This window comes from Oreochromis aureus, linkage group 16 (assembly GCF_013358895.1).
Source record: "Oreochromis aureus strain Israel breed Guangdong linkage group 16, ZZ_aureus, whole genome shotgun sequence".
In the NCBI taxonomy this organism is placed as follows: domain Eukaryota; kingdom Metazoa; phylum Chordata; class Actinopteri; order Cichliformes; family Cichlidae; genus Oreochromis; species Oreochromis aureus.
Genome location: NC_052957.1, coordinates 27,204,296 through 27,232,164, shown reverse-complemented (window position 1 = coordinate 27,232,164; position 27,869 = coordinate 27,204,296). Strand labels below are relative to the sequence as shown.

The following is a 27,869-nucleotide window of genomic DNA, read 5'->3' as shown; positions in this document are numbered from 1 at the left end:
CATTTTTAACATAGCATCCATGCACAGCTGCCAGATGACAAACATTTTCTTTTATTTTCTGTGTTTTATTTCACAAAGTATGGTGCTCCCAAAGAACATGTTACATGGTTTAAGCAAGGATTTAAGATTTTGGGAGGTAAGTTTATATTTAAGAAAAATTTGTGTAGCAGAAATGTGAAGTAAATTGAAAAAAAAACAACATGCTATAATACTAGACCCAATGTCTTTATGGTTTATGTTTCTTGAGGAGGAATGGAAAAGAGTAGAAACTGAAAATAATCTATTTATTTGCAAAATAGTTCCACTTTAAAACAAAATTCAAATGGAAAACAGAGAATATTTACAATTTCCCAGAATCATCAGTAAAAAAATCATTGATTAAAAATGTTAACGCATACATTTTAACCTAGATTTTTATGCAGCCTCATTTCATGATGTTGTTTTTACAAATAATATACATAAATAAAAAAAATCATCATGAATGTATACTTTTCTGGTTGGTCCTCTTTACAGTTTTTACATGTTAATTTGTACATTTTTTCTACATATTTACACGTTTAATCATACATATGTACATTTCCTGATATGCCTATCGCTCAGTGTCAGCTGGGGTGTTGAGGATTGTGGTTAATAAAATAACTGTACGATCATTCAAGCCTTTTTCATCTACATTATTTTTCAGGCCCCTTCTGTTACTGATTGTCAACAGTTCACATACAAACTGTGGACAGTCCAGACACTGCAACGATCTGTCCATGACCAGCTGTCATCTTAAGCCAATGCTATCCACATGTGTGACTTGGAAAGTTCCACAGAAGGTAAAGGTGACATCTCTGCTGAGAGAACATGGGGAATTGCCTGTGCTGTAAACTGGTGTCAATGCTTCTGATAACGATCTACCTGTGAGTGGCTAAATGCACCTGACACATTTACATTAGAAACCAGGTACTCTCTGGTTCGATATCTGACAAACACAGATCGCCATTAGAATTACAGAAAGGCTATCGTTTCAGGATACACTACCCTCTTGCCCCGGACAGGCATGTGATACCTCAGTTCCTTCCAAAACCTAGAGGAAGGGGAGAGGGATGCTGACAGCTGTGAGTCTTTTCCTGTTTTTTCTACATCAGCTCCACTCATGCACGTCTTCCACCTTTGCCTCGTCCTCTGGTTCTTCCACCAACACACGGCACCCTGCTTCTTCCTCAGATGACGCACTGACTCTGGAAATAGAGCCAGTTGAGCTGGCGTGATCTCTTCCAGCTCAACCAGAACCACCTGCAAAGCAGAGCTTAGATTAGACTCGGTGTAATGATTTGATACACATTAAGCAAAAGGGTATCTTTCCGTTTAAAGGAGTTGTAGTTAGAATCAGATACAGGAAATAAACTCTGGGCTCTGAACTTCACATTAATCAGTAATCCTGCATTCACTTCTTACATTTATTATTATATATTTTGATTTTGGGATAGAAGTACACTATATGAAGCTGCAATCTTAAGTAATTTGTTAACCTGTAGTCAGTACTTATGAAATACCCATCAGTCCTCCTGTTACACTCATGCTCGACATCACAAAATTTAGAACAGAAATAAATTTCTCAACTGCCTCTTTAGCTGATCAATCAACTTGTTGTAAGAATGGAAATCCATACAAAAAAAATCTGATCAGGATCAGAGCCATATAAATTTAATTTGGGCATCTGCAGTTCATTTTTGCACATCTAGCTCACACAGTCAGGAATCTGAATGTGACTGGACTGGTCTTAACCTGATGAATTTAAGATAAACTTTTAGAAGTCCTTTCTAGAGCACAGTTTGATTTTAGCCCATGTTATGTTGTTGCTAGGCAACATTATGATGTAATATTTTTTCCTTCCCTTTCCCCTTATTTATATATATACATATACATACATATATATATATATATATATATATATATATATATATATATATATATATATATATATATATATATATATATATATATATATATCTATATATGTATGTATAATGTATAGATAGATAGATAGATACTGTATAATACAAACTTGTACAAAATTCACATTTCTACATGAATAATTATGTGTTGTTGTCATTTTAGCCCATTCCTTGTGGTTTCTAGGCAACACAAAGACCTCATAATATCTGACATACACTACCAGTCAAAAGTTTTAGAACACCCCATAGCTTGAACTGGTGCAAGGGAAGGGGTGAACTGTCAGAGGCTTAAAACAAAGGTAAGGTTAACCAAAACTGAAATATAATGTACATATCAGAATTATACAAAAAAGCCTTTTTCAGGGGGCACAATATATTTTAACAATTTAAAGCTGTTTTGCTGCAATTGAGGTTGATCAAGCTAACTTAGTGCAACTAAGCTAGTGCAACTAATTCCTACAGGTGTTCCAGTTTTTCTGGATTACTGACAACCCCCTCGTTCTGCATAGAAGCAATGTTGGAACACACTGTGGTACCAAACCCTCCTGAGCATCTGTGAACAGTATTGTACTGCAGATAGTGGTGTGTTGCTACAAAAATGGCGAGAAAAAAACAGGCAATTAACAATGGAAGAGAGACAGACCATCATAACACTTAAAGATGTAGGTCTTTCCTACTGAGAAATTACAAAGAAAGGTTTCAGTGAGTACAGTTTCCTTCACCATCAAAAGGCACCTAGAAACTGGGGCAAATGCTGACAGGAAGAGGTCTGGCAGATGAAATGCCACAAATGAATCAGAGGGCAAGTTTCTGAGAGTTAACAGCTTGTGTGATAGGCGGCTCACAGGACAACAGCTTCAAGCACAGCTTAATAGTGGTCGTAGTAAGCAATTTCAATTGAAGAGTTCGAGCTGCAGGGTTGACTGGATGAGTTGCAAAAAGAAAGCCATTGCTATGACGTCAGAATAAGACAAAGAGGCTTGCCTGGGCCATGAAACACCACCATTGGACTACTGAAGACTGGAAGAAGGCATTATGGACTGATGAATCAAAATTTGAAATCTTCACGCACATCGAATTGGCGAAAGGATGATTCCAAAGTGTGTGGCATCAAACATGGAGGGGAAGTGTGAAGGTCTGGGGCTTTTTTGCCAAATTCATGGTCGGTGACTTTTACAGAGTGAGAGGCCCTCTTAACCAAAATGACTACCACACCATTGTGCAGTGCTATGCAATACTCTCTGGTATGCACCTAGTAGGACAAGGTTTATCCTACAGGTAGATAATGACCCAAAACACAAGTCCAAGCTATGCCAGAACTGCATGGGGAAAAAGAAAGAGATGATAAGTTTGAAAACATGGAGCAGACAGCACAGTCTCCAGACTTAAACCCCATTGAGCTGGTTTGGGATGAACTGCACACAAGAGTGAAAGCAAAGCAACCTACAAGTGAACTGAACTGCAACAGATATTGGAAGAACTTTGTGTAGAATATTTGATTTTTATTGTAGAAAGAATGCCACGGGTGTGTTCAGCTATCATCTACCAAAGGTGGCAACTTTGATGAGTCAAAAGTTTTGGTCTATAAATTGATTCCATGCTTTCTTTTTTTTAACTCCAATTGCTTATTTTTACTATGCTTTTATTTCAGAGTGCATGAAACATTAAACAGCATCATTTTCAATAAAAAACTGGAAAAATTGGTGTGTTCTAAAACTTTTGACCGGCAGTGTACATAAGAATGGACCTAATATGTACCTGTGTGCCAATTTTTCCTCAGCTTCTGATCGTGTAGGAGTTCACGTTTAATAGCAAGATATGCAGTTGCCTGTGTTTGACATTAGTCTGATGTCTGGCGGTTTTTTCAGACACGTGCCTCTAAAGAGTGTCTATTTCCTCACCTTGAGGGAGCCCTCGATCAGCACTCGGTGCATTGCTGCCACACACTCCAGCTGCTGCCTTGTGTCTGTACAGACTTTATCACTGACATCAGAGCTCGTAATGCTAAAGCTGTCACTGGCATGTCTTTGACTTTCATCGCCGCATTCACCGCTCTTAGAAATGTTGTTATTATTACTGCTGGTGCTGCTTGTATGTCTTTTGGTGGTAAAAGAGGAAGCAGTGTAGAGAAGGAGGACGCGGCGGCTGGCTTGTATGTTTTCTTCAACAGAGTCTACCATAGCTGCAGGAAGGAACAAATAATGAAAACACATGGTTAGAAAATAGGAGCTAAATAAGTGAACTTAAACTTAGCTATATGCAGCTCTAACAGTTATATTCAGAAGTTTATTCCTTTTTAAACTGAAAAGAAGTAAATGCAATCATCGCATCAGACAGAAAAATTGCCTTTCTTCACAAGCTAATGCAATGCTTCTTTTCAACTGCACGAACAAAAAATAAATATATGGTTAATTTGGCTTTGCCACATGTTTTCTACTTAGGAAGTCACAGCAACTGGCAAAATATTTGAAAACGAAACAAGCTGATGTGCACAACACTGGAGAATTCATCTGTGTTTGTGCATTTCTAGCTAGCAGCTATTGTTGACTGCCCTGAAAAGGCAAGACAAGATCACCACAAAACAACCTATATAGACCCTTTCTCATTTATACTCTATGTCATGCAGTTTCGTAAAGGAAGAAAGTGAAGACGAAAAGAGGCTAACTTTTACCACCAACAGCTCATGGTATTTACTTAAAAATACACCATGAACAGCTAAACGAAATGCAAACAGAAGCTTTTTGGATAGTCTTTCGAGATTTTAAGCTTGCTACGTGTAAAACACAGCCTGTGTGATCTGCCAATAACGGGTTGGATAAAATAAATAATCACAAATTAAATTAAAGAAAAGCATAAAATTGTTGTTATTATTATAATTTAAAATACTAAATGCCAATCCTTCTTCAAACAGTGCAGGTTAGGCTCTGTGATTTAAAAACTGGCTCTGGGCCACATGTCTCCGTACTGTTTGCTGTGGGTAAATTACCTTGCCCAGGCAGGCAGTCGCGGCCTGCTATGAAGAGTTTGTAGTCGCAGGCCTTTTCCAACACATGAGGCAGTGTTTGAAGGGCAAATGTTTCCACATCCTTGCTGAATCCGAGGTCACAGGGCTGTGGGTATGCCACATAGGCATCGTAAAGCTTCCCATCCAAGTCTAACACAAGAAAAGGAAAAGTTTGTGACATGCATAGTTTTGACTAAAATTTGATCTTTCAATTAAACACCAAGAGCTGTCATCTATAAACTCGGTTATTCTAATTATTGCTCTGTTTATGCTTTGCAGCAAGATGTTAGATTTATATTGTCAGACAGTTTGCTACCAAGCAGGCAGGGACAGGTACACTGCATGTAATTTATTGCAAAATGACCCCAAGACACCAAGCTATCTGGAAACAGGCAGATACGCCTGGAGTTCACCGAGCATGTGCAGCTATCACGCAGTGTTTCTTAGACTGGAAGCAAATTGGAGACATTACGTCAAACATGTATAAAAACATTTAAATTCACTGAATAAATTCAGCGTGAAACAATTTGTTCAAGCAACAGTGTAATAAATAAACAAATAAAGTTACTAATATGCTCATCGATGATGACAGCGAAGAGTACCTGTGTTAAAGCTAAGGTTTAACGTAGCTACTGCATTGGCACTTTCTTTTTCAGGTGTTACCACATCAAACTAAGTGGTACTTCTGTGTTTTGCTATCTGCATATATGATTTCACACATGTCAAACTGTGTGGGTAACGCTGTTTTCCTTCTTGTTTGGGTTTTCAAACAGTACTTTTCTTACTGATTCAGCCATGGATGCTTTCTGAAGTCTTAACAATCATCGACTTTTAGCAAAAGCAGTCCAGTGTTTGATATCCTTTTCTTTCGTAATCAGCAAATGACATTTGATGAGAAGCAGAGTAAGCAGTCCTGTGGTTAGCTTGTTTCCTTTGTTTGCTCTCGCTGCTGACACATGCAGTGAGGTGTCAGGCAAGTAAAGTTCATGACTCTGTAGGTTGTTGTGAATATGTGGGTACTGTGTGTGAAGTAAAGGTGCAGGGTGAAAACATTGCTTGGGGTATTTCCATTGCAAAGTACTGTACTGTTAGATGACATTATTGTTGCTATTGTTCTCTGTTTATAATATGTAAATCAATTGCACATTAATAACTACAAAGCTGCTGTGAACTTACCTTTATTTTTGTAGAAGACTGGAAATGCTCTCCTGAACCACAGCACAATTTCAATCTTAAAAAGGTAGTACAGGGTGACGGTGATGATAAACAGAACCATCATACCACCAAGCACAGATCCGATAGCTATGCCACTTGGATCTGTGGAGATGAACAGCAAACATACCAGACATAAAATTTTAGATTATATATTTGCTGCTCATGCACTGGCTCCAAATTCATTATGGCTCCAAATGTCTAAAACATTACTTTTCAGTCAAATGAACATTTATATCAGGATTACTGTAATAATAACAGCATAACATAGCAGTGTAAAAATGTAACTGTTTTTCAGCTACTTTCTTTTGTAATGCTCATGTTTTCACCAGTATCTTTGAAACCTTGGCATTAAATTTTGCGTCTGGTTTAATTATGTATATTGAGCAGATTGAGCAGGCTGAACAGCTCCCTCTGCTGGTCACAGTTCTAATAATGCCTCCGAGATCTATAATTCATGCATGTTTGTAACAATTTCTAATCCTCTACAAATAATATTTTAGATATAGACGCCTTTGTTATTTTGTAGATAAATGTTTTTCTGAATATTAGATGCTATGCTGGAGTTTAGAGACTTAGAGACTTTATTTACCTTGAACATGGCTCTGTTGTCATGGTAATAAATGTTTCTTAGATGAACCTTTGCTCTCTGAGGCCTGCGCCAAATCCTGGGTTTTTACTGTTATACACGTGATTTCTTAGTGAGGTACATCGCCATGGTGACTTATTGAAATATGTCAAATTGTGAAAATATTTATCAAAGCTTTAATATTTTGTTATTTGACTGCCCTCAAAAGATTTTCACAGATTTTCATTTTGCTGTGCTTTTGACTAAAGCAGCTCAGGTTTCATACTAGTTATTAACAGGTCCAAGTCATAACAATTACTGTATATTAACTGTTCATTCAGCTATTTATTCAGCTGTGGGACCCTAACAGCAATTTGACTGCATTGCTATTATGAACTGTGTTCATTAAGTAGAAAGTTTGCTAATTTGTTTGGTTTAGCTGGTGGTTTAACAGCTATCAAGAGGCAAAACTTTTACATTGAAGGCAAAATTTACTCTATTGTAATTAACTAATTCTTATTCATGTATAAGATAATCACTTAAATGAAAAGATTACTTGATTAATTAATTGTGAGAACATGCAGTGGTATTCTCAAATGTAAAGCTTTGATTGCTCAAGGTTAGAGACGTCCACTTTGACAAACTAAAGTATCATGTTTAGGGGAGACTCTGTTTTTACCTTCTGGTTGCAGACTGAAATATCTTTCAGGAAAGCCCCTGTCACTGTACGCACGGCAGGTGTAGTTGACGTAGAAGTCCTCCTCCCTTAGCTCAGAAAATATCAGCCAGGTCTCTAGCCACGCACCTTTACTGGAGCCATTTTGGGGCAACAAACTGTTGAGGACAATCAGATGAAACAGTTAAAAGGTGATGTGACAAAATGTGGTGCTCTGTGCCTGTTAAGGCAGGAGTCTCAAAAAACATCAACTCTGAACATTGGTTCACCGATAAAGCAGATAAAACAAATAGATGTAGAGTGAAAAGGTACTGACCGCTGTTCTAACATGTGGACACGGTGAGAGGTGTTAGTATCAATGAATCCATCTTTGTCCAGCCAATAAATATCAACAAAAGGCTTCCCAACACCCGGCACAAACACCAGGCACCTTTTACTGAAGTTGTACCCTGAAAACATGCACAAACAGTAACTCAGTATAAACATGAAACTGTATATTTAGCATTTACTCAACCTGCAGAAGTCTGTGACTTTCAACACAATATGTTGGCCTAAATGAAGCCTGAGATACATAAATATTAAATCAACAGAACACATTTCTCAGAAGATCTTACATTAGAGGACTTACCTCTCTGTGCTTTGATCACGTCATTGGAGGGTTCATGCACTTGTGGAACCAAAGAGTAACTCTCTGAAATAGAGAACATCAAATACTGTGTAGCTTACAGCAGAGGTTGAATAATCACAAAGATATAATGGAAATGGAATCATATTTCTCTTTCACAGTTTTACAGTAAGCAAACCTAAGAAACCATTATTACTAACACAACTGATGTTTCTTTTTCTGTTATTATTTTTATTATTAAAATGAACTGATTATGCTTTTTTCACTGGATTTTTGTCAATTTACAGTAGTGTCAAGATGGTCTTTGAGACCTTTGGGGTGGGATGTGTTGGGCAACCGTGCCAGTTCACTGATTCTGTCCTCTCAACTGCGCTCAGTATAGAAGTCACGATACCTCAGCTCCCTTGCAGGTGTTCGGGTGCTGTTCTGTTTTGTTTTGTTTGTGTTTGAGGGCGTTACTGTCTATGCCTGACTAAATAACTGAAGTGGATACCAATCATGGTCAGTTAACAGTCAAACATAAACCTTGTTTGAATAACAGAACAAAGACACAGCTGCTCTTCTCAGCTGTGTGGGGGCTCCTGACGAGGTCTTTATCTTGTGTAGCCCACGGCAAACACAGTTTGGGTTTTGTATTTCTCCGTCTTATGCTTGTTCAAGACATAACATAACAATTTTCACTAAGTGAATCTGTGAATCATAATTTCAGGTATCTAGGTGCTAACCTATAAGTTACATGAAGCTTAGCGGGGGATAATTATGACACAGTCAAACCCAAGTAAATGAAAACCAAGTTGAGTGCTCGGAAATACCAGCTTTATGACTGAAGAGCATTGTGCACATCTATGCAGTTACTTATTGTATCATCACTGTTATTTGATAATTCATCTTTACATATGGACAAAAAATCACTCTATTGTCTTCTTCCTCTTTTTTCAGCTGCTCCCTTCACCTGCCTCTATCTCGCCCTTTCCCTAGTGTCCCTCTCTGTCGCACCAACCCTCCACATGCCCTCCTTCACTACATCCATGAATCTTCTCTGTGGTCTACCTCTTTTCCTCCTGCCTGACAGCTCCACCCTCAGCATTATATGTCTAACATAGCCCCTGTCCCTCCTCTGCATACGTCCAAACCATCCCAACCTTGCCTCTTTACGTTTGTCTCCAAACTGTTAACATTAGCAGCCTCTCTGATATGTTCAATGCTAATCTTCATCATTTTTGTCACACCCAATATAAACCTATATAGATCTTCAAATCCCCCAGCTCGGCTTCCTGTCTCTTTATCATTGCCACTATCTCCAAACAATCATTATCATTATCTTCCCTCCAGTCAATACGTCCATTGCTCTAGGTTGTCTTCCACCTGCTCACTGCTCTCACTACAGGTCTGCACACATCATAATCCATGTCATCATAATCCTGCCTGACCTCATCTTCAGCCTGTCCATCATCTATCACTTCGAATGCGCCCTGCACCACTGTCTTGTTGTCCTCATACATGGCCTCCCTCACATACTTCTTCATCATTCCTGACTAAGTCATTCACTACCAAAGTTCCTCTCCTCGCATACAAAAGTATGTCATCTGGACCGACTGCCCTTCCACACTTCATCCTCTTCAAAGCTCCCTCACTTCATTTCAGTCTGTCTATTATGCTAATTTTAGTGTTTCTCTTAATCTACAATCTCACCTTTGACCTCTGCGCTAATAGTCTCTGACACAGATCCTTTGATTCCACCCAGGGTGAATGTCAGAGTACAGGTATAGGTGCCTTTGTGTTGAAGGTCCACACTGGTAATTTTCAGTCTGGTGCCCCAATAGAAAAAGCCGCCTGTCCCGTCCTCTATGGGGTCACAACCCTAGAGAGAGAAACACATAAGTCTTTTTTCAAATGAACAATACATGAAGAAAAATAAACTTATCATGGAGAACAGTTTACAGCCACTGGGATAGTTTTGATGCTCCTAATCTGTTCAGATAGACTTTAAAGGAGTTCCATTATTTTCAATATTATTAAACTGTTTGTTTCCCTTCCACAAAATTGAAGCACACAGGGACACAAACACACCGATACTGGGATCTGCTGTCAGTCAAACTATAATTTTTAAACACTCGTATCTCCCCAGAGTTTCAATACATTCCTGGTATTGATGGAAGTTGAAATAGTGGTAGTAAATAGTTGAGGTTGCAGCTACTGTGCACTCTCTCCATTAAAACCATTAGGTTTCATGCCAGCACTCAACAAGAATTCTGGAGAACTCACTTTGTACCACTTGATGGAGGAAGAGATGTTGTAGCTGTTCAGCTTATTCATTTCGTTCCTCAGAGGGCAGCTCAGATTGTCAGTGACTCCTTTTGTAAGTGGCTGATAAGCTTTCCTCGGCCTTCCACATTCTCCTGGAAGTCTTTCCTCCACCACCAGTCGGCTGGCCTGTCTATAGCAGTGGGAAGGAGTCCTGTTGGGTAATTAAGTAGAAATATTATAAATTAATAGATAATTGGGCACACTCGCCCTCGCAGTGAGGGTCATTGTTTAACCTTCTTGACAGTCAAAAATCAAACAATATTAATATTAAATTTGTTTGAATTGTAAGGGATCATTAAGGTAATTCAAAAGATTCTGGAAATCTAAATATATTTCTGTGGCGGGGATAGATAATATTGCAGCAGTGCCACTGCAGGGGAGGCGGCATCCGGTTGTTGTTGTTGTTGCTGTTGTTGGAGTGTGTGGCTGCAGGCTGCAAAGCTGCAGCCCGTGTGTGAATGGCAATCGGAATAAAAGTGTTTGAAAGTACTGAGATGTGGGCGGTTTCGTCATTCTCCTATTACAATTTCCAATACAGTAAAAGCCATAAACCACTCGGTGCTCACTGTGATTACTGATAGATCATGGAGGCAGTTAGATGAGTTGTGTAAGGTGTAAATTAATACTGTGTTCTATTCATTTCTAATATTTCTACTAGTGCTTCCTACCTCAGTATGGTCACATAATCCCCACTGTCATTCATGGTTACTTTTGGAAACCACAGGGTGTCCTCGTGCACCATGATGTGACCAGCCTGACTGCTGATTTCTTGGCCCGACACTGAGTTGTACCACGTGATGCTGTACGGGACAGTTTTGAAGTCAAAGACGTCTGAGGAGACCAGTGTGCTTCTCAGCATAGCCACATCTCCAGGAACAGAGAAAACTCTCTCAAACTGGAGTTTGTAGTCAGTACAGTTCTCTGCAACATACATGGAAGTGTGGAATAGAGAAAAAAAGTTATTTAACCTTTTAATGCTGAGAAATCAGACCTTTCAAATTCAAAGACAATGTTCATCCATACATTTGTCATCCATCTGTCTATCTTCTACCACTTGTCTGGGTTGGGTCACAGGGGCACATAGAATGTATCGTATAATCAGGCCCCATCTTATCTTAAAGACCTCATACTGCCATCGCCTAAGAAATCAAAACCACTTTGTTTTATTTTTTAACTGCCTCTGTATATACACCACTTTGTTGCCCTTCATCAGTGTCTTTTGTCCCATCTTCCTCCCCTCACCCTCAGATGGTTGCAGCAGATGGCTGCCCCTCCTAGAGTTTCTTCCTGTTAAAACAAGTTTTTCTTGTCCTCTGTTGCCAAGTGCTTACTCAGAGGGGTCATCTGATTGTTGGGGTTTTCTCTATATTATTGTAGCATCTTTACAATATGCCTTGAGGCAAATGTTGCTATAATTCGGTGCTATAAATCATTTTCATTTGAAATTAATTGAATTGAACTAAAATGCAGAGTTAAAAATCAGTGTTGTTGTAATTCTATCCCTGGCCACAAGGTGGCAATAAAATACTTCAGATCATACTAGCGGCTCACACTGCAGCTTGGCAAACACATGACATATCATAAATTTACAGAAACATTTAAAAACGTGTTAATGTGTTCAGTGTGTGTGTGTAAAGCAGTGTTACTCAGCTCACCCTGTTCAAATCCGCTACAGATTCCACACAACCAAAGGAAAAACACAAGGATTGCCAGTGTTGAACTTGAACCCATGGCTGAAAAACAGAGATACAGAACATTTAGAAGTGAACATCTACTGCAAGCCAGCGTGAACATGCTAAGAGTTACAGCAAAAACCTGAAATGGAAATCAGCTGACCTAGTGGCCAGGTCTTCCTGCGTCTTTCAGTTACATCCAGCAAATGTGAGTAGTCCAAGAGCCTTTAAAATCCAGCAATAACCAGAGAAACTGAAAGACCTAACTGTACACTGCCTGATATGTTTCCTCTCCTGCTCACTTCTCCTTTCTCACACCATCTAGCTCCTTCTCTTGATCGTGAATGACTAGCGCTCTGGTATTTGAGGAGCTGCTTGTGTAAGCCTCTGACAAAATGCTGCGTAATGCTTTATGACTGGAAGCAGACCAAGCATTCCTGATAACAGTCCAGTGTTAAATGTTGCTCCCCTGGCCAGCCTCTACATTTGTGCATGGAATGTATTAACCCCTCAAAACTGGTGAATTTTTATGACAACATCAGATTTGTTGCTATGCAAATCATACCCCCAGACAGTAAAGTGTCAATTTGGCCTGAGTAAATGCACAACTCGAGCCTCCATTAGTTTGGCAACAACACGTAAAATAAACAAAGATAGTCGGCATTCTTCCGAGGTTTCTTTACAATTATCAGCTTATAGAACAGTTTGGTTGCCTTAACTTTTTAACGTTTGCCAAAACTGATTTCCAGTGTTGCCGTGTGTGTGTGTGTGTTTTTTTTTTTTTTTTTTTGTTTTATGTGTAATGTCTTTACTTATATTGGTAAATAGATTTTAGTGAACAGGATTTACAAAGGATTTTTTTATATATATATATATATATATATATATATATATATATATATATATATATATTTTAAATGACCTGTTTTTAAGAATCTTTATGACTCTGCGTTATTGTACCTATATTAAAACCAATCCAGTCCCCTTTTGGCCACTTAAAATATCTTGATGGAACTATTGTTATATAGTTGCAATTTCTGCTATCCTCTTAGCCACTTAGTCACTTTGCCAAAAACTGACTTCTAGCTTGTGATAGCAATGTTGTTTTGTGGCTTGAGATTACTTATTTTATATTTTTCATGAGAGATACATCTGATATGTTTCACTGTTTAAAGGCCAAAAGTTTATTCATAGCAGTTTAAATACTTGCAGTTACTTTTTGGCAAATGCCAGAAATCAGTTTTTGGCAGACGATCACTTTTTGGCACATCGGTAGCCTACGCCCACTTACACACACGTGCAGCGCAATGATTGTTTACGCAGGAAAGCTTGACCTTCAAAATAAAAGCACCGTAATTTGAAATAAATAAAATAACAAATGCCACTTTAATATTGCTCCTATCGCATCCATCGTGATGAGTGCGAGTATGCACGTGACTGGTAAAGTATTGTATGAATATGAATGTGAATGTGGCTTGTAGTAAAAAAAAAAAAAAGTGCGCACTGAGACCGATTTGATTTAGCTGCATGTGTCAATAGTTTTAATGTGGTTGTTTACACACAGTGAGGTAACCTGGTGACAGGTTGCGATAGATTGCAGCTGTTTAGCCCGTTGTGTTTGGCAGTGAGCATTTCATCTAGTTTTAAACAACATGTAAGCAGTGACTGTGTTTACAAGCAGATAAACCAGAGTTTGTCTTCAAAAGGTGCAAAATGTCATCCGACAGGGCATGGGCGCTACCAAGGGGGGTCAAGGGGGCCACTGGGCACCCCCCGAAATGTGCTGCCCCGCCTTAGTGCCCCCGGGCAAGACTGCCCTATGTTGGTAATAATGTAATAAGGTTGCAGAAAAGCTGGTGCCAATCACTGGACAGATCACTGGTGCATCTCAGGGCATAACATAACATAGAGACAGGCAACAGTGCACAGTCTTGCATGATCTAATATTTATGATTCTAATTCTTATATGATGAGTGACTCTGGGAGAGCCGATGCTTCTGCTCAGCTCTGCTGAGAATCATTAAAGCGATGGATGGAACTTCCAGTCAATCAATCAGTCAATTAAAACAGATTATTATGGATTTCAAAATCTTATTTGGTTTTGATATGTACCTATTCTTAGTGATATCAACTGATATCGACAATTAACCAGGCATAACATTCTTTTTGCTCTTTCTCATACTTTTTCAAGTAAACTATATTTGACGACAGCATATTAAAACTGGAAATTCTGTTTTTATGGTGTGTCACCCCTGTATGGCCACCTCTATGAAAACATTCTGGAGGCGACAGGGACACAGACAGAAGGGCAGGGTGTGGTCGAGTGAGAGAGAGGTTGAATGTAAAGAAGGTGCGGTGCTTGTCACAACCACAGCAGTGAATCAGAGAAATAAAATGTTATGGTCCCAGCAGTTACATTTTCAAGCAGAAGTAAACATGCCTACACCTCCCAACAAGCCAGAGGGATGGTCTTGCCTCATCAGTTTTTGTGTGAATGTAACCGACCAACAGGCTTCAGCTTACCTGCTGTGTGACTGAGACATAATAGCAGAGATTAGAAAAGACGAAAGCTGACCTGTAACCTAGTTCCCACATGTAAAAACAGTGGATTAAAGGGACCTTTTAGTTCCCTGAATCAGCTCCTGTGACTGAAAGTTCCAGAGAATCTGAGTTGAAGCCCAGCATATGACATTTTCCAATAAAGAAGCAATAAAATTTAAAAATTTCCCAGGAATTCATTACCAGCTTTTAGTGCCGTTAGTAGCAACATCTGGGTTTTTTCACACCTGAGCACCTTGTTTCTTCTGGCTGACATCAGTTCATGAGTTTTCGTAAATGTGCATGGTTTTCTCATCGGTTCAGTGTGGTTTACGCATATGTCTGGGCAATTATTAAAACCGATAGAAGACCAGAAAAAATGGCATTTCCCTTAGAATTACATATTACCAGCCTTTCACTGAACTAGAACTGGTAGTACGCAATCAGTCCAGTCATGAGTCCAGTCATCAGGTTCAGTTACAATTAAAGTACATGACTAAAGCAGAAGGCAGACATGAGTGTACTGAGTAAGGAGAGACTGACTGAGTATGTTTTCTACATGGATCTGAATCAAACATGCTGATTTACTGAGTGATTAACAGCTTCAAAAACATGCACACAAAACTACTGATTTCTCAAATAACAACTAATTAACACTGCATTCAGATCCATTCATGTTTGATCCGAAAGGACTGTTACTGCTGGTTTTAACTTCCCATTGAATTATTTGAATGGATGTGGTTCGAAAGCCCCGGAGGAAAAAACAAAACAAAACATTGCTTTCCTAAATATAACAGAAACCTGTCATTAACAGTACAAAAGCAGTTAAAATAAAATCTAAATTGTTTCAGAAATTTCCATCGCCCACACCGACTTCATCCACCCATCTTCTGAAACTCTGTATGAATAGTAGTTTAGCATACATGCTTGAACTGGTTGAAACAGCAGCTGTAATACGCTGCATGAGGTCACGTTCAGATGAGATATAATGACTGATTTTTTTTCTAACATTGTGTGACTTCACACCCGCAGAGTCTGTAGCTGCAGATAATGTGGAAACTTCACACGAAACAAGTGCAGTACTTTCCTGTGTTGAAAAGGAGATAAATAAAATATAGAAAAAAAGATAAAAGGAAATATAAATGGAAAAAATGACAGATATTCAACAAATGTGTGTTGTCTCCCCCTCCCATCAGTAGCAATTAAAAAACTTTTATAATGCTTTAACAGCTTTGGGGCAGAAACTGGTTTTTAGTGTATATGACCATGATTTTATTGCACTGCATCGTCTACCTGATGTTTTGTGATGGTCCGATGATGAATCTATCAGCAAATCTTGAGTCGTTTGCAATTATTAGACTCAATTTTAAGTAAAAAGAAATAAATTGGTACATAATATCACAAATCGATATGGTAAGTTTTGACAATCTGCACCAAGGCAAGCAAAGGCTTTTAGAAGAACACAGTAGCAACGAAATGTGTGCAGCTGCTGTGGGAAGAAGAAAGGAAATGATCTAAACCACAAAATTCTCACCTGTGCATCACGATACAGGAAGAGCTACTGCTGATGGGAAAACTATAACGAATGGGAGATTATTTGTGGTTAAAGAGGGTTCCAGTGAAAGCTGTGAACCTATCTTAAAACTGAGTGGGGTTTGATTAGTTTTGTTTTGTTTCATCAAAATTTCTCACACCTTCCAGGGAAAAATTTAACCAGTATGCAACGTGACACCACAGATAAAAACAAGATGCCTTCGATAAGTGTTATCCTGGGTTCACAGGCCAACCGTCAAAGGTAATATTGGTTAGTATCGAGACTTGGCTAATATTAGTGCATGCCTACAGAATACTCCAGTGTCAGACAGCAGGTTATGTATCACATTTTTTAGCTTCTGATGAGGATTGTGATGCTCTCTCATTAAGAAAAAGCTATTACAGTATAATCTAAAAATATTTTTAAAAAGTAAATATGATACAAATGGTCTTTTTACAGTAACATTTTGGGAGCTAGTTACTGCTAGATGGGGTACATCTCACATTTTTTGATACAAGCTACCACTTGATGTACTTTTTTCTACATGTACATTAAAAACATGAATGTTGTTGTTGGCTTGTGTTTTTTTTACACTGCATGAAAAACCACACAGGATCCCGATTAGACGTGTAACTTTCAAGTGGTTGTTGTTTGTTTTGAGCAGAAGCTCTTCTGAAGAAATCTCGTTTCTAAGAAAAAAAAGGTTCACAACATTTTGACTGTGAGAAACAGGCATGCAAAAGCAGGCTTCATCTATCTAAGGCTTATATTCACTCAGTTTTTGTTCATAAAAGCAAAACAAATAATGGAAAATAAGCACGGCGTAGCTTAAAATAAAGTTGGCTAAGTGGTCTTTAGATTTAAACAAAAACGTATTTTCATGGTATGAAAGGAGAGCTGAATTTGAGTTCATTTTAGACTGTGTCTGCTTCTAGTGCATAGTTTAGCTATTTAGACAAGTTCAGGCAGAGAGGAGCGAGCGTGGGAAGAAGTGAACTGGTTCATCGGGTCACGCTGCAGACATGAGGCTGAAGAAGGCAGAACCGAGTGAGTCACCGGAGGTGTAAACCAGCGGGCAGGTCAGGGATCCCAGTGGTTGGCTGCGCAGTGGATTCAGACTGGGCTCATGTTTACCAAAAGTCAGATGACGCTTAACTTTTTCTTTCTTTCTGTGCTTTTGAATGACTCAGAGCCACACATGCACTCTTTGTAAAATGGCGGTGTACCACCTAAACTCCAAATAGATTTGTAGTTGTGTAATATTACACTTTTCAGCACCTTATCTTGGTACCACTTTCACACATTACTGGAAACGTCCTTAACTGCAGACAATGGCTAATCAGTGCAGCTCAAAATATTGCTTCCTGGCAGGAAAGAAGCAGGTTTCCCAGCCAAGATCTGCCTACTTTGAGCACTATTTGGGTTTTGGAAGAGAAATTCTCTGTCATTTTTCTCATAGGCACCTACAGTTCATGCACTATTACAGCTACAGTCAATAATAAACCTCAAGCAGACACCTTATGCTCTTTATTTTGCTTTTTTTCTCATAAATACTCTGTAATAACTGTGGAAGCTCATATTAAATATGGTTCTCAGTGAAACAAAAGTAGAGGTAAACACTTTTTCAGTCTTTGGTCTACTTTAAGATCTTCATGATCAGGTAGAAAGGGATCATCCATAATAGTTCATAACTGTTTAATATTCACTGGGAGCTATTTGACTGTTATTCAAAAATCACAGTCATCTACAAAGGGCCACACAGCTATGACAGACTCATAACATGCTAGCTTCACGAGGCGCAGTTCACCGCAGACCTCCCATATGATGTAGCCTTTACAGATCACAATGACAGTATTTATAGTTTTGTGTATCGTGCGCCTCCATTACTTTGTATTTTCACTGCGAAAACACTAGCTAGTGAAGTTTTCTCTTTAATTCGATCTATTGTCGTTCAGTCAATTTAACACAGGACCGTGAATCCGGAGTGAGGCGCACAAATCTGGCTTTGAGCACAGTGTATCCACTCGCCTGCTGTTCAGACCTTTCGTTTGCAAGGGGTAGCCAATCAGAGCAAAAGTGAGTTAAAGGGACAGAAGCTAAAATACCAATACTAAGGAGTTGTACCAAGGCCCATGAAAGGCCTTCTTTAAGGTGGGTTTTTATTCTGAGTGAAATATTCGCAAAGGTTTAACAAATTATTAATAATTTTTTAATAAAAAATTGTAGGTTCGAGCCTGTTAATGTAAAAACATCCATAAACATTCTGTTACATGTACAGTAATTTCATATTATTGATATTATGCAGCCTGTAAAGTGTTGGATGAATTAACCAGGAAGTATTTTGAATCTAAACCTCCCTGATTAAGTTAGGTGAAGGCACAAAACAAGAGAGTGATGCAGTTTTTCCAGAGCAAACAGCACTAAAGATGTCTGCTTCTGGGAAGAGATGATGGTGGAAGGAGTGAATGGCTGATGATAATATTGTTATCATAGTGTTGATAACCACTTTAGGGAAGGAAGCAAGAGGGGCAAGGCTGCTGGAAATCATTTCTTATCTTAAGATATCTTCAAGCAATAACCTACAGTTTATAAAATCTGCTAATCATCTTCAGCATGACCGTTTCTGTTTGCATTCATTGGATAAAGTCAAGCTGTATGTTGTAAACCACAGCAGTGTTATTGAAAATGCTTGCATGGCAGAAATCTTACAGAAGCTGTTGGGAAATGGGCCTTGCTAACAGACCAAATTTGTGCAATGTTTAAATTTCGCTACAGCAAACTGACAGAAAGGAACAAGCGTTTGTTTTCTGTTTGCGTTTGGTTAAATGTTCATTTGGTCTACAAATCTGTTCAGTCATGTGAACTTTGTCCATCTGTTTATAGGACAGCGATTGCCACATACACTGAAGAGTGGTCACAGGTCCAAGGTACTGATAACACGAACATCTCGGGAAGAGATAGCCACTTTACGTGCATACGTAGCTCAGGATTTTACTTTCAATTTCATGTTATGTTGGAAACGTGGTAATAAATTACTTTGTCAGCAGTTTTGGTGTAGAAGCATAAAACTGCACGAGCCTGAAACAACAAGTGCATTCTGTAGGGCAGTCAAATCTTTAAAATCAAGGATGATGTGGAAACAAACAGCAGTGAGGTCAGCAGTGATTGGCTTTAAACAGTGGTTGCAAACTTTGTATGAGTCATCATAAACATACAGATTCCGGCTGTGATTCAGATAAACGTGCAACAGCAACAAAATGTTCTTTCGACTGCTCTTAACAAACAACTCGCAGCTGTGGGAGACGAACTCTGGACTTCAGGAAGGGAAATATCACAAAACTCAAGCACTGCTCAGAGTTCATCTTTTTGACTTACTGATCAGTTGAAACCAACGTTAAGTTGCTAAAGTTTGTCCTTAAAAAAAATCTGAGCAGTATTTTAACCCATTTAAATGTTGGTCTTCACTCAATTTCAGTTTGCTCTTCCTCCAATTTGCCCTTAACCTCATTTAACCCCATCTTGTGAATAGTTTGAGCAGCACAGACAAGCTTTGGGGAAACATGGCCAATGTCAGCTTTTTAACATTTCAATGTTCCTAGAACGATGGAAAAGTCCTTAGCTAAGCTAAAACAATAAACATTATTTTTGTATTTTAAGGGGAAGAGGATGTGATTTCAAACTCTGATGGAGAATTGAAACCCGGATCTTCAATGAATCGCATCAACCAGCAATAAAAGTAACAACTTGCTCAGAAGACTGACACACCCTGTAGTTCAGTCATAAAGATGATTTATTTATCTTTGAGCACACAGCCTAGCATTTGCAAATAACGCCTAAGACTTTTGGATTATTTTTCTTTGCATAGTTGCTGTGGGTTTGTTAAAATTTGCAGAGGAAGAGAATCTGTGCGCCTGTTCTTGCACCTCCAAGTTTCTACCTTCTGTTGCTGCTTTTAAATCCAATAAATAGTGTTTGCATTCTCAAGCGCCACCTAAATTTCATGGTTTGCATAACCTTTCTTAACCAAATATCTCTATTATTTATATTTATTAAGTATTTAGGTTTTTATTTGCAGCCAGAGAATTTTCTGCACTCCAATTCAGGATGCTCAAGCCTCTTGATTGTTAAGCATCTGAAAGGAAACACGCTGTCCTTTAGAACACTTTGAATCTTGTTCTCATGTTTGCTAAACCAAGTTATTTTTAACCATGTCAGAGAAATTCTCTTTTAAATTAAAGATGCGGTATGACGGAGCCTTCCCGGAAATGTGAGGATGACCGTCCCTGCTGGCCTGATAAGAGACGAACAATGTGGGAATTTTCTAATATAAATGACATTTCAGCCCTTAAGAGCGCAAAGGGAGACATCTCAGAAATAGTGATGGAATGGTTTTCTAAAACTAGCCTGCAGAAACCGTGCCATCCTTGAACAAGGATTAATGGCTTAAGTTTAAGACATGGAGCTTGTGGGAGGTTATGAAAATACATGACTCATTTAGCTCTGAAAAAGGGAAAGCAGCGGGAGTTACCCTTCCTTCAGCCGAGCCTGAGAGCATGAATAGTGTGACTGTGATTTTTCACATTGTGGAAACAATATTGCAGGTAGTTTATCTCGTTGTTTTTCTATTGTGGCTCTGTTATTTTTCCTCTTAAACATGCAAGAGAACATAATGTAGAAGGGTCTAAATTTCCAAGTAAACACAGTTTCTAATAGCAGCAGTAGCATACAGCTGTGAATGAGCCAAGTCGTCTAAACTCGAACAAACTGCAGGCTTGGGAATGCAGACGAATGCTCCAGAATTACATGATTTCATTCAGGGATTATACAGCGTATCCACATGAGAAGCTGAAGCCTATAAGTGTTTTGTTTTGTTCCCTTTGCTGTCAAATCACTGTGTACACTCCCTGCCATCCCTGCCTTAAGCAAGCTGTGCCTGCTTCAATTTCCTCTTTTCTCCTCCCTATACTAATATTTACCCCCTCTGACAAATTGCTTAATTTCCTCCTGCATCAGTCTAGCCTATCCTTCATAACCCTGGTCTTTCAACACTGAAATATTCATAGGCCATTAACAAAGGTATTCCAAGTCTATTGTTTATGAAAATATCCCAACCAGAACACCCTCTCATACATCTGCAGGAGGATTGTTCACAGTTCAAGCTGGTGTTTAAGCTGCTGTTTATAGAGCTGGACCAAGTGTATTGACTAATCCCTATATGCACCATTTATAACGCTAAAGAATAAATCCAGTGTCCTCTTTCTTAGCAGGAGAGTCAATGTACAGTCAATGTAAACATGGGCCAAAAACTGTTTTAACCCAACAGAAAAACGACTGAAGTCCCACAGAACTTTTTCTTATTTTCTAACCAAAAAACTGTGCATATGTTACATCTGCAGCAGCCTGAGCATTTGCTCTTGGATTAAAACAAATAACAGTTATAAATAACTGTCCAAACTCCCGAGGGAGGTAAAAAGGTCTAAAGGGGAAGGACAGAAGCTGAAATATCCTCGCAGCATGACAAACAAATACCTCTCTGTGTAACTCTTGAACTGATTTAACAATATGCATTTTAATACATCGTTAAATCAGAAAAACCTTCCCTAAATCAAATCTCTCATTCCTGCTGGTGTCATCAAAGCGTTCATTGGGTATATTTGTGCAGGGTACATGGTACTGATAACACACAAAACAAACAGCACTGTGGCTACAGGGACATGTTACCAGAGTGCACCGACAGCAAAGTGTTCACGTAAGATTATTTTACCTTTCTTGAAAATAAATGAAAATTCATTAATCCATTCATTTGAAATTTGACCTTAATGTCATGTCATCATTATATTATATTCTGTAAAGTGACATTTCTAGGCATTTTAGGGCAGAATATTCCTGATGAGTCTGTTGGTCTGGAATTACTCAGCTGCATGGCATTGCAGGATGTGAAAAAGCACATACAATGTTGACAAAGTTCACTCACGGTAATGCAGGAAGAACAACTCCTACATAAGCTTTGGAAATGACAAACTGCGAGAAGACCGCACTAAGCCCACACTGAACAACCACCCAGAATGCACCTAAATGAATCACTCCTTTAATGTGAGGTTTTTGATTTGGCATGAAAATCGTCCCTCTTTCTTCTCATCATCTGTCAGTTTTATACAAGAAAAAAGGTGTCGGTATTGCTATTCCTGCTCTATGAGATCTATGCATCGCTCAAAAATCACACATTTGTGTTGGCTGCAGTGGGCATCTTTAATATAGTGTGAAAGGAAGTGTGCCTCCTTTGTGGTAAGCATTACAAACGCACTTTTTCGAAAAAGTAAACAGGCGAATGGTAGACCTCATATTTCTTAGAATTTGAGCACCGAGGCCACATCCAGTGGCAGAGTTTGCCCTAGAAAAGTCAGAAATTGTCACAAACATAAACAGCTTAGGAACAAGTAAGTGGTAAATATTGACTCACCTAGAGAAAAGAGACACCGAGGCACAACAGAGATGAAGGAAGGATGAGAGAGTTTACTCGACACGGCAGAACTAAGAGAGGAAATCTCACCTCTGACCCTTGCATGCAGAGAGGAATCTCAAACGTGCTGCCCAGCCAGTGACTCAACAGCTTTGTTCCACCTCCACAGGACGACGCACAGACAGAGAGGAGGAAGAGTGTGTTTGGATTGCACCTCTCAGCTCTCTGTTCTCCTTCCTTTGCATTTCAACACATCGTTAAATCAGCTAAACCTTCCCGAAATCAAATCCCTCACTGTTATGTTAACTAAAAATAACTTATTCTGGTTCACTAACTGTTAACCAGAAAAAACGCCCATAACATAAAGATGGATGTTAAATATAAACAATATATTCAGTTGCTCATTTTCTCTACAAGAGCATAAACACATTTATATAGAGAGGCAAAAATTTGTTGTTAAATATAACTGAAAACTTGCTTTTCATTCATAGGATATTTAACTGTTGCAAAACAGGGAAAAAAATGTTAAAGCTCCAAAGATTTCAGCAAGAAATGTGAAATCTTTGTGTTGTTTTTTTCTGCAAAAGAAAAAAAGTTTTGGTTTTCAAAGGAAACAAATGAATTAACAAAAGAACTAAACTCACCCTAAGCATGTTTAAAACGCTTCATTTTACTGTGGTGGAAAAGAAAATACACACTGTTATAATTGAAAAGATCAAGCCAGAAGAAGCAGAAAACAGAAAAAGTGCATATCCTTACTGTCAGAATTAATGAGGATGAGACCCCAAAGCAGGACTACAAACACAAAGAGAAACAGCAGGGAACCAAATCAAGCACACAAGACACAGTTCTGGGATCAGCGGTTCGTACGGCCGGCCGGGTGGCCAATCGTGCAGATGAAGCAACTCTGTGGGCTGGCTGAGAGACCAGTGACTGAAACCCTCTGATGGTTTGACTGGAGACAGGCATTGGTGGGACACATCAGGCGGCTGGACAACAGGCCATGAGTGGAGGTTCGGTGAGAGACTGTGTTGAAGGAGGACACGGGACTCCTCTAGAGGCTTGGGTGGAAGCCAGCGATGACTGAGACAGAAATACGCTGAAAGATGGATGGGAGCCCAGGAGCTGAGATGGAGCAATCAGATGTCCTAGCAGGTGATTGACAACAATAAGGCTGACGCTGACAACAAAGGAGACCCTGGTGTAGTCTTGGGGGTAGGAACAATGTAGGAACTCCACAGAAGGCTCAGCAGGTGTCCTGCATTTAAGACAGAGACTCTGGTACTCGGGCTGTTTGTTTGGAACTCTTCAGGATTGTGCTCACACACTTGCAGAGACGAATCCATGGACTCAAGCTGAGGCGCAGGTGGAGAGGGACCCTTGGACTCGGCATGTTAATGGCAGTCAGGGTGCAGTTGCCTATCCTCTAAAGGTCTGCGTATCCCTTCATGGACAAGTCCCAGACTATCACTGACCCGCCACTAAAGTCATGCTGAATGATGTTACAGCAAGCAAAACCTTCTTCTCCAGACACTTGAGTGTCTGTCATATGTGCTGAGGGTGAGCCTGCTCTCATCTGTGAAAAGCACAGGGCATCACTGGTGAACCAACCAATTCTGGTATTCTATGGAAGATGCCATTGTTTCACTGTTGCCCCTCTAATGCACCTGTTATTAATTTAACACCAAAGCAGCTGAAACTAATTAACACCCCCCTCTGCCACTGGACAAGATCAATGTCGCAGAGGTTTAATTGACTTGATGCAGATTGCAACACAATGCAAAGGAGGAATGTCAACATTGGAAGGGTTATAAGGCCATTTCCAAACGATATGAAGTCCATCATTATACAGTGAAAACATAATTCAGAAATGGAAAACATTCAAGACAACTGCCAATCTTAAAGTAGACGTCCCAGCAAATTCATCCCAAGATGCTCAGAGAAACTGTAACCCCCCACACACACACACGCACACAAATATAAAAGTTTGATTTCTTAAACTACTTACTCTTGATTTAGATAATTAATATTTACTAAAAGTGCAAAGCACACAAACCACAGGAAGGCACCCTTAAGACATGCCTCAGCATATCTGTGTATACGGCACTTGACTCAGACATCCTAGCATCCGGACATACTGGGTCTTAACTAGAGCCCATTCAAAAGGTTGAGATGAGGTAGTCCATCAAAGCAACAAATGATGAGGGGAAAAAAATTCCTCCGGAAATTCAATTAAAGCCTCTTGAGTCAAGCCCAAACCAATTATACAGAGGTGTGAAGCCACACCCGGGCTTCCCCAGTGGATAGAGGAATCCCCATGAGCCACAGCCATTCATCAAGTTATGAGTCAAGCCCTACATCAAGTACAATCCCTGAGTAAATGTCACATTTTCAAACAGGATGTGCTGCGGTCCCCCGTGTACCAATTCAAAGCTACAATTCAGCAGTGAGACATATCCCGAGCTCACACATCAAATGTTCTCTTTTCTGTTTAAGTGAGTAACCTGAAGGTTTTTTCCCTTTTTTTCCCTTTTTCTCTGCCTACTCACTGTGTAGACTGTTGGTGATTGTTTTTACAATTTTCAGGTATCTGTACTTTACTTGAGTATTTATTTTTCTGGCAACCTTTTGCTTTTGCTCACTACATTTACATAAATATCATTACTTCAGCGCCTAGCTAGCGCTACAGAAGAGGAGCGATCATAAAAGAAATAATGCTTTTTAACAGTTTGTGTGCAGTTTGTCTCACAGTGTGTTGCTAGCTAAAGGTTCAGCTGTTGTATTTCAGAGGGAGAGAGAAGAAAGAGAGCTAACTTCACTCAGAGATGGAGAAAGATAAGAAAGAGAGGAGAGGAAGGAGAGAGGTTAGATGTAAAGGTAAGGGCTGCTAAGTGATATTTCATAAACTGGAAATTTCAAAATCACATGTAAGTCCTCATGTTTTTAAATCAGATATTGGGTCTGTACATGTGACATTATGTTTTTTCATATGTGAAACGTGCTGCAAAACAAACTGAAGTAGACGAACTATGTTATTTAAAGGTTGCATGACAATCCTCTACAGCAGGGGTGGGCAACTCCAGGCCTCGAGGCCCGGTGTCCTGCAGGTTTTAGATGTGTCCTTGATCCAACACAGTTGATTCAAATGGCTAAATTACCTCCTCAACATGTCTTGAAGTTCTCCAGGGGCCTGATAATGAACTAAGCATTTGATTCAGGTGTGTTGACCTCTGGGTGAGATCTAAAACCTGCAGGACACCCTCGAGGCCTGGAGTTGTCCACCCCTGCTCTACAGGTTAGTGCAGGATAAACAGGTTAGTTTGCAGTTGTCCACAGAGGGCAGCAGATCAGCTGATCACAGCCTGCACACTAAGAAAATCTACTGGAGCTCTCAATAGAAATTATTGTGACTTATGATTCTTTTCCCCACACTGACCCATTAAAACCAATTTAAGATTTCACCACCTGCTGAATCCCACTTTAACCCCTGACTGTACTAATTTTTCTGTTAAGAAACAAAGACACCTCTTACTATGTAGGCAACAGAAAATAGAGCTATTTTTTCTTCTTCTTTTTCCTCAGATTCAAGCTGAATACAATTAGAATTCAAAATTAGACTAAAGTTTGTATTCCCATCTCTTAATATTATTTTATTACTACATTAATAAAGCACAAGGTTCAGTTTTCTTTGCCCAAAAAGAGGTGGATGGTAGAAAGTCCTATAAAGAGCTAATTTTTACTTCATTACTTTGTACATTTCAGAGCTTTTTTACTTTTACTTGAGTAAAGAAGTTGAATCAGTACTTCAAATCTTACTGGAGTATTTTTTTAGCACTAGTATCTGTACTTCTACTGAAGTACATAATGTCTATACTTTTGCCACCTCTGCAAAATTGTACTCCCATCCTTCATCCAGCCACTGGTCTGCCATGTTTAAATGACAGCGGTTAAGAGGGAGCATGCCAACTGCATTTGTGAGCGTGTTTGTGGGCGTGTGCTTGTGAGAAGAAAGGAGACCGGTAGCTTAAATAAATAACATGTGTTTTTTCTTTATTTCTGAGTCTTCTGTTGGTTTACTTCAGTGAGTAATGCTTTGTAAAATATCTGGGCACATGTACGTAAAAGCATGGAAAGTAGGAAAATCATCTGAATCTGTCTCTTGAAGGAACAGAAAAAAAATGTGTTAAAGTCTGTCTGGCGCTTACGTGACCGACAGGACTTTGTACCAAATCTGTTTTGGTCAACATGACGCTGATCTTGAAAAGAGACGGTGTTGAGTGCCACACATGCAGCAGCAGAGACATCAAGGATGATTAGAGTTCAGAGGTTTTGATGTTATGGTGTTAGTTACCATTGTTCAACACAGGAAACTCACCAGACTGCTGTTATGTCAGTCCTTCTGCAAAGGCAACCGCCTCCTTAGTTTATGTGAAAGTCTTGTAAAAACATCCTAAGGTGGAAACAAAAAAATCTCATCTTAGACGTGTCCTTCGCAGCTCCTACTTCCTCTTTCTGTGAGGACTTAAGCACATGTGGCAATTTCCTTTTTGGGGGATCTTTTGAAAGCCAAATGATGTCCTAACATGTTGGGCAATCTTTGGGAGGAGAGCGTGCTGTTCGGGTGATTCACACATACACTGATCTCTTCTACACCAATTACTGTGGAGCACCTTTTTTGTTCTTGTTAAAACAATCTTTATTTTAAGTGCCGTTGTTGTGTGTCTGATTTTTTCCGTTTTCTGTCACATTAAGTGGTTCCAGCAGCCTGGGTGCGTCTGTCTCCCACATTTCTGCGTGTTATGACGCTCACACTGAGCCCTCTTGTGGCTGCACGGGGAGTCCGCCTGACATTAACGTCGAGCTGTGTTTGAACTGATTTTTAATGGTCCTGCTGCACTTTGAGCGCTTTCTTAGCCTGTTTTCTGGTGAGAGGATGAATCGAGAACTTTCTGTGTGGACTGCGTGTTTCTCTCTGTGTCTGTGTGCTTTCCCCTGTTACAGTCCAAAGTCAGTCAGGCAGTTAGATGTTGGTGTGGCGGCCCTTTGCTGGATGTATGTGAAACAGGGCAAATAAGGATGTGGTTTTAAAATTAGGTGACTGTTTCCATGGCCTTGTTTTTATAGGCCTCTGTGGTACTCAGAAATGAACTGTTTAAATCTTCTTGTGCGCTGCAGATGAATCATGTTTATTCTCTGGAAATTCACACCGTAAAAAATAAGGCACTCTTACATTTGTGGAATAGGGACACTGCCTGCACTGTACACTGTACACAAGGGCTCATTATGGAAGCCTTTTTCTGCCAATGAAAAAATACTTGGCATCAAAATGTCA

At 39.4% G+C, this 27,869-nt stretch overlaps 1 protein-coding gene across 4 annotated transcripts; it reads right to left on the bottom strand.

Moving 5' to 3' along the window:
* Positions 1-267: 267 nt before the first annotated feature.
* LOC116314759 (interleukin-1 receptor type 1-like) lies at positions 268-27,063 on the bottom strand. 4 transcript variants are annotated; one of them, XM_039600169.1, is made up of 12 exons: positions 26,913-27,063; positions 11,988-12,065; positions 11,001-11,253; positions 10,291-10,483; positions 9,718-9,886; positions 8,029-8,091; positions 7,717-7,849; positions 7,404-7,558; positions 6,121-6,261; positions 4,927-5,094; positions 3,842-4,122; positions 268-1,278 (listed from the first exon to the last, which is right to left on the bottom strand). In XM_039600169.1, exons 2-12 carry the CDS (start codon positions 12,061-12,063, stop codon positions 991-993), a joined length of 1,920 nt encoding a protein of 639 aa, XP_039456103.1. In that variant the 5' UTR covers positions 12,064-12,065; positions 26,913-27,063; the 3' UTR covers positions 268-990. The 4 variants fall into 4 exon arrangements, with proteins under 4 accessions (XP_039456103.1, XP_039456106.1, XP_039456104.1 ...); XM_039600172.1 differs by lacking the exon at positions 26,913-27,063 and adding an exon at positions 22,628-22,691; XM_039600170.1 differs by lacking the exon at positions 26,913-27,063 and adding an exon at positions 22,538-22,684.
* Between the last annotated feature and the right edge of the window lie 806 nt (positions 27,064-27,869).

Coding starts and splice junctions, on each gene's coding strand:
- LOC116314759 (XM_039600169.1), bottom strand. CDS start 12,063: ATGGGTTCAAGTTCAACACTGGCAATCCTTGTGTTTTTCCTTTGGTTG. Junction 11,254..11,987: donor CTGTAGCGGATTTGAACAGG/GTGAGCTGAGTA, acceptor TGTATGTTGCAG/AGAACTGTACTGACTACAAA. Junction 5,095..6,120: donor AGTCTTCTACAAAAATAAAG/GTAAGTTCACAG, acceptor TTCTTGTGTTAG/ACTTGGATGGGAAGCTTTAC.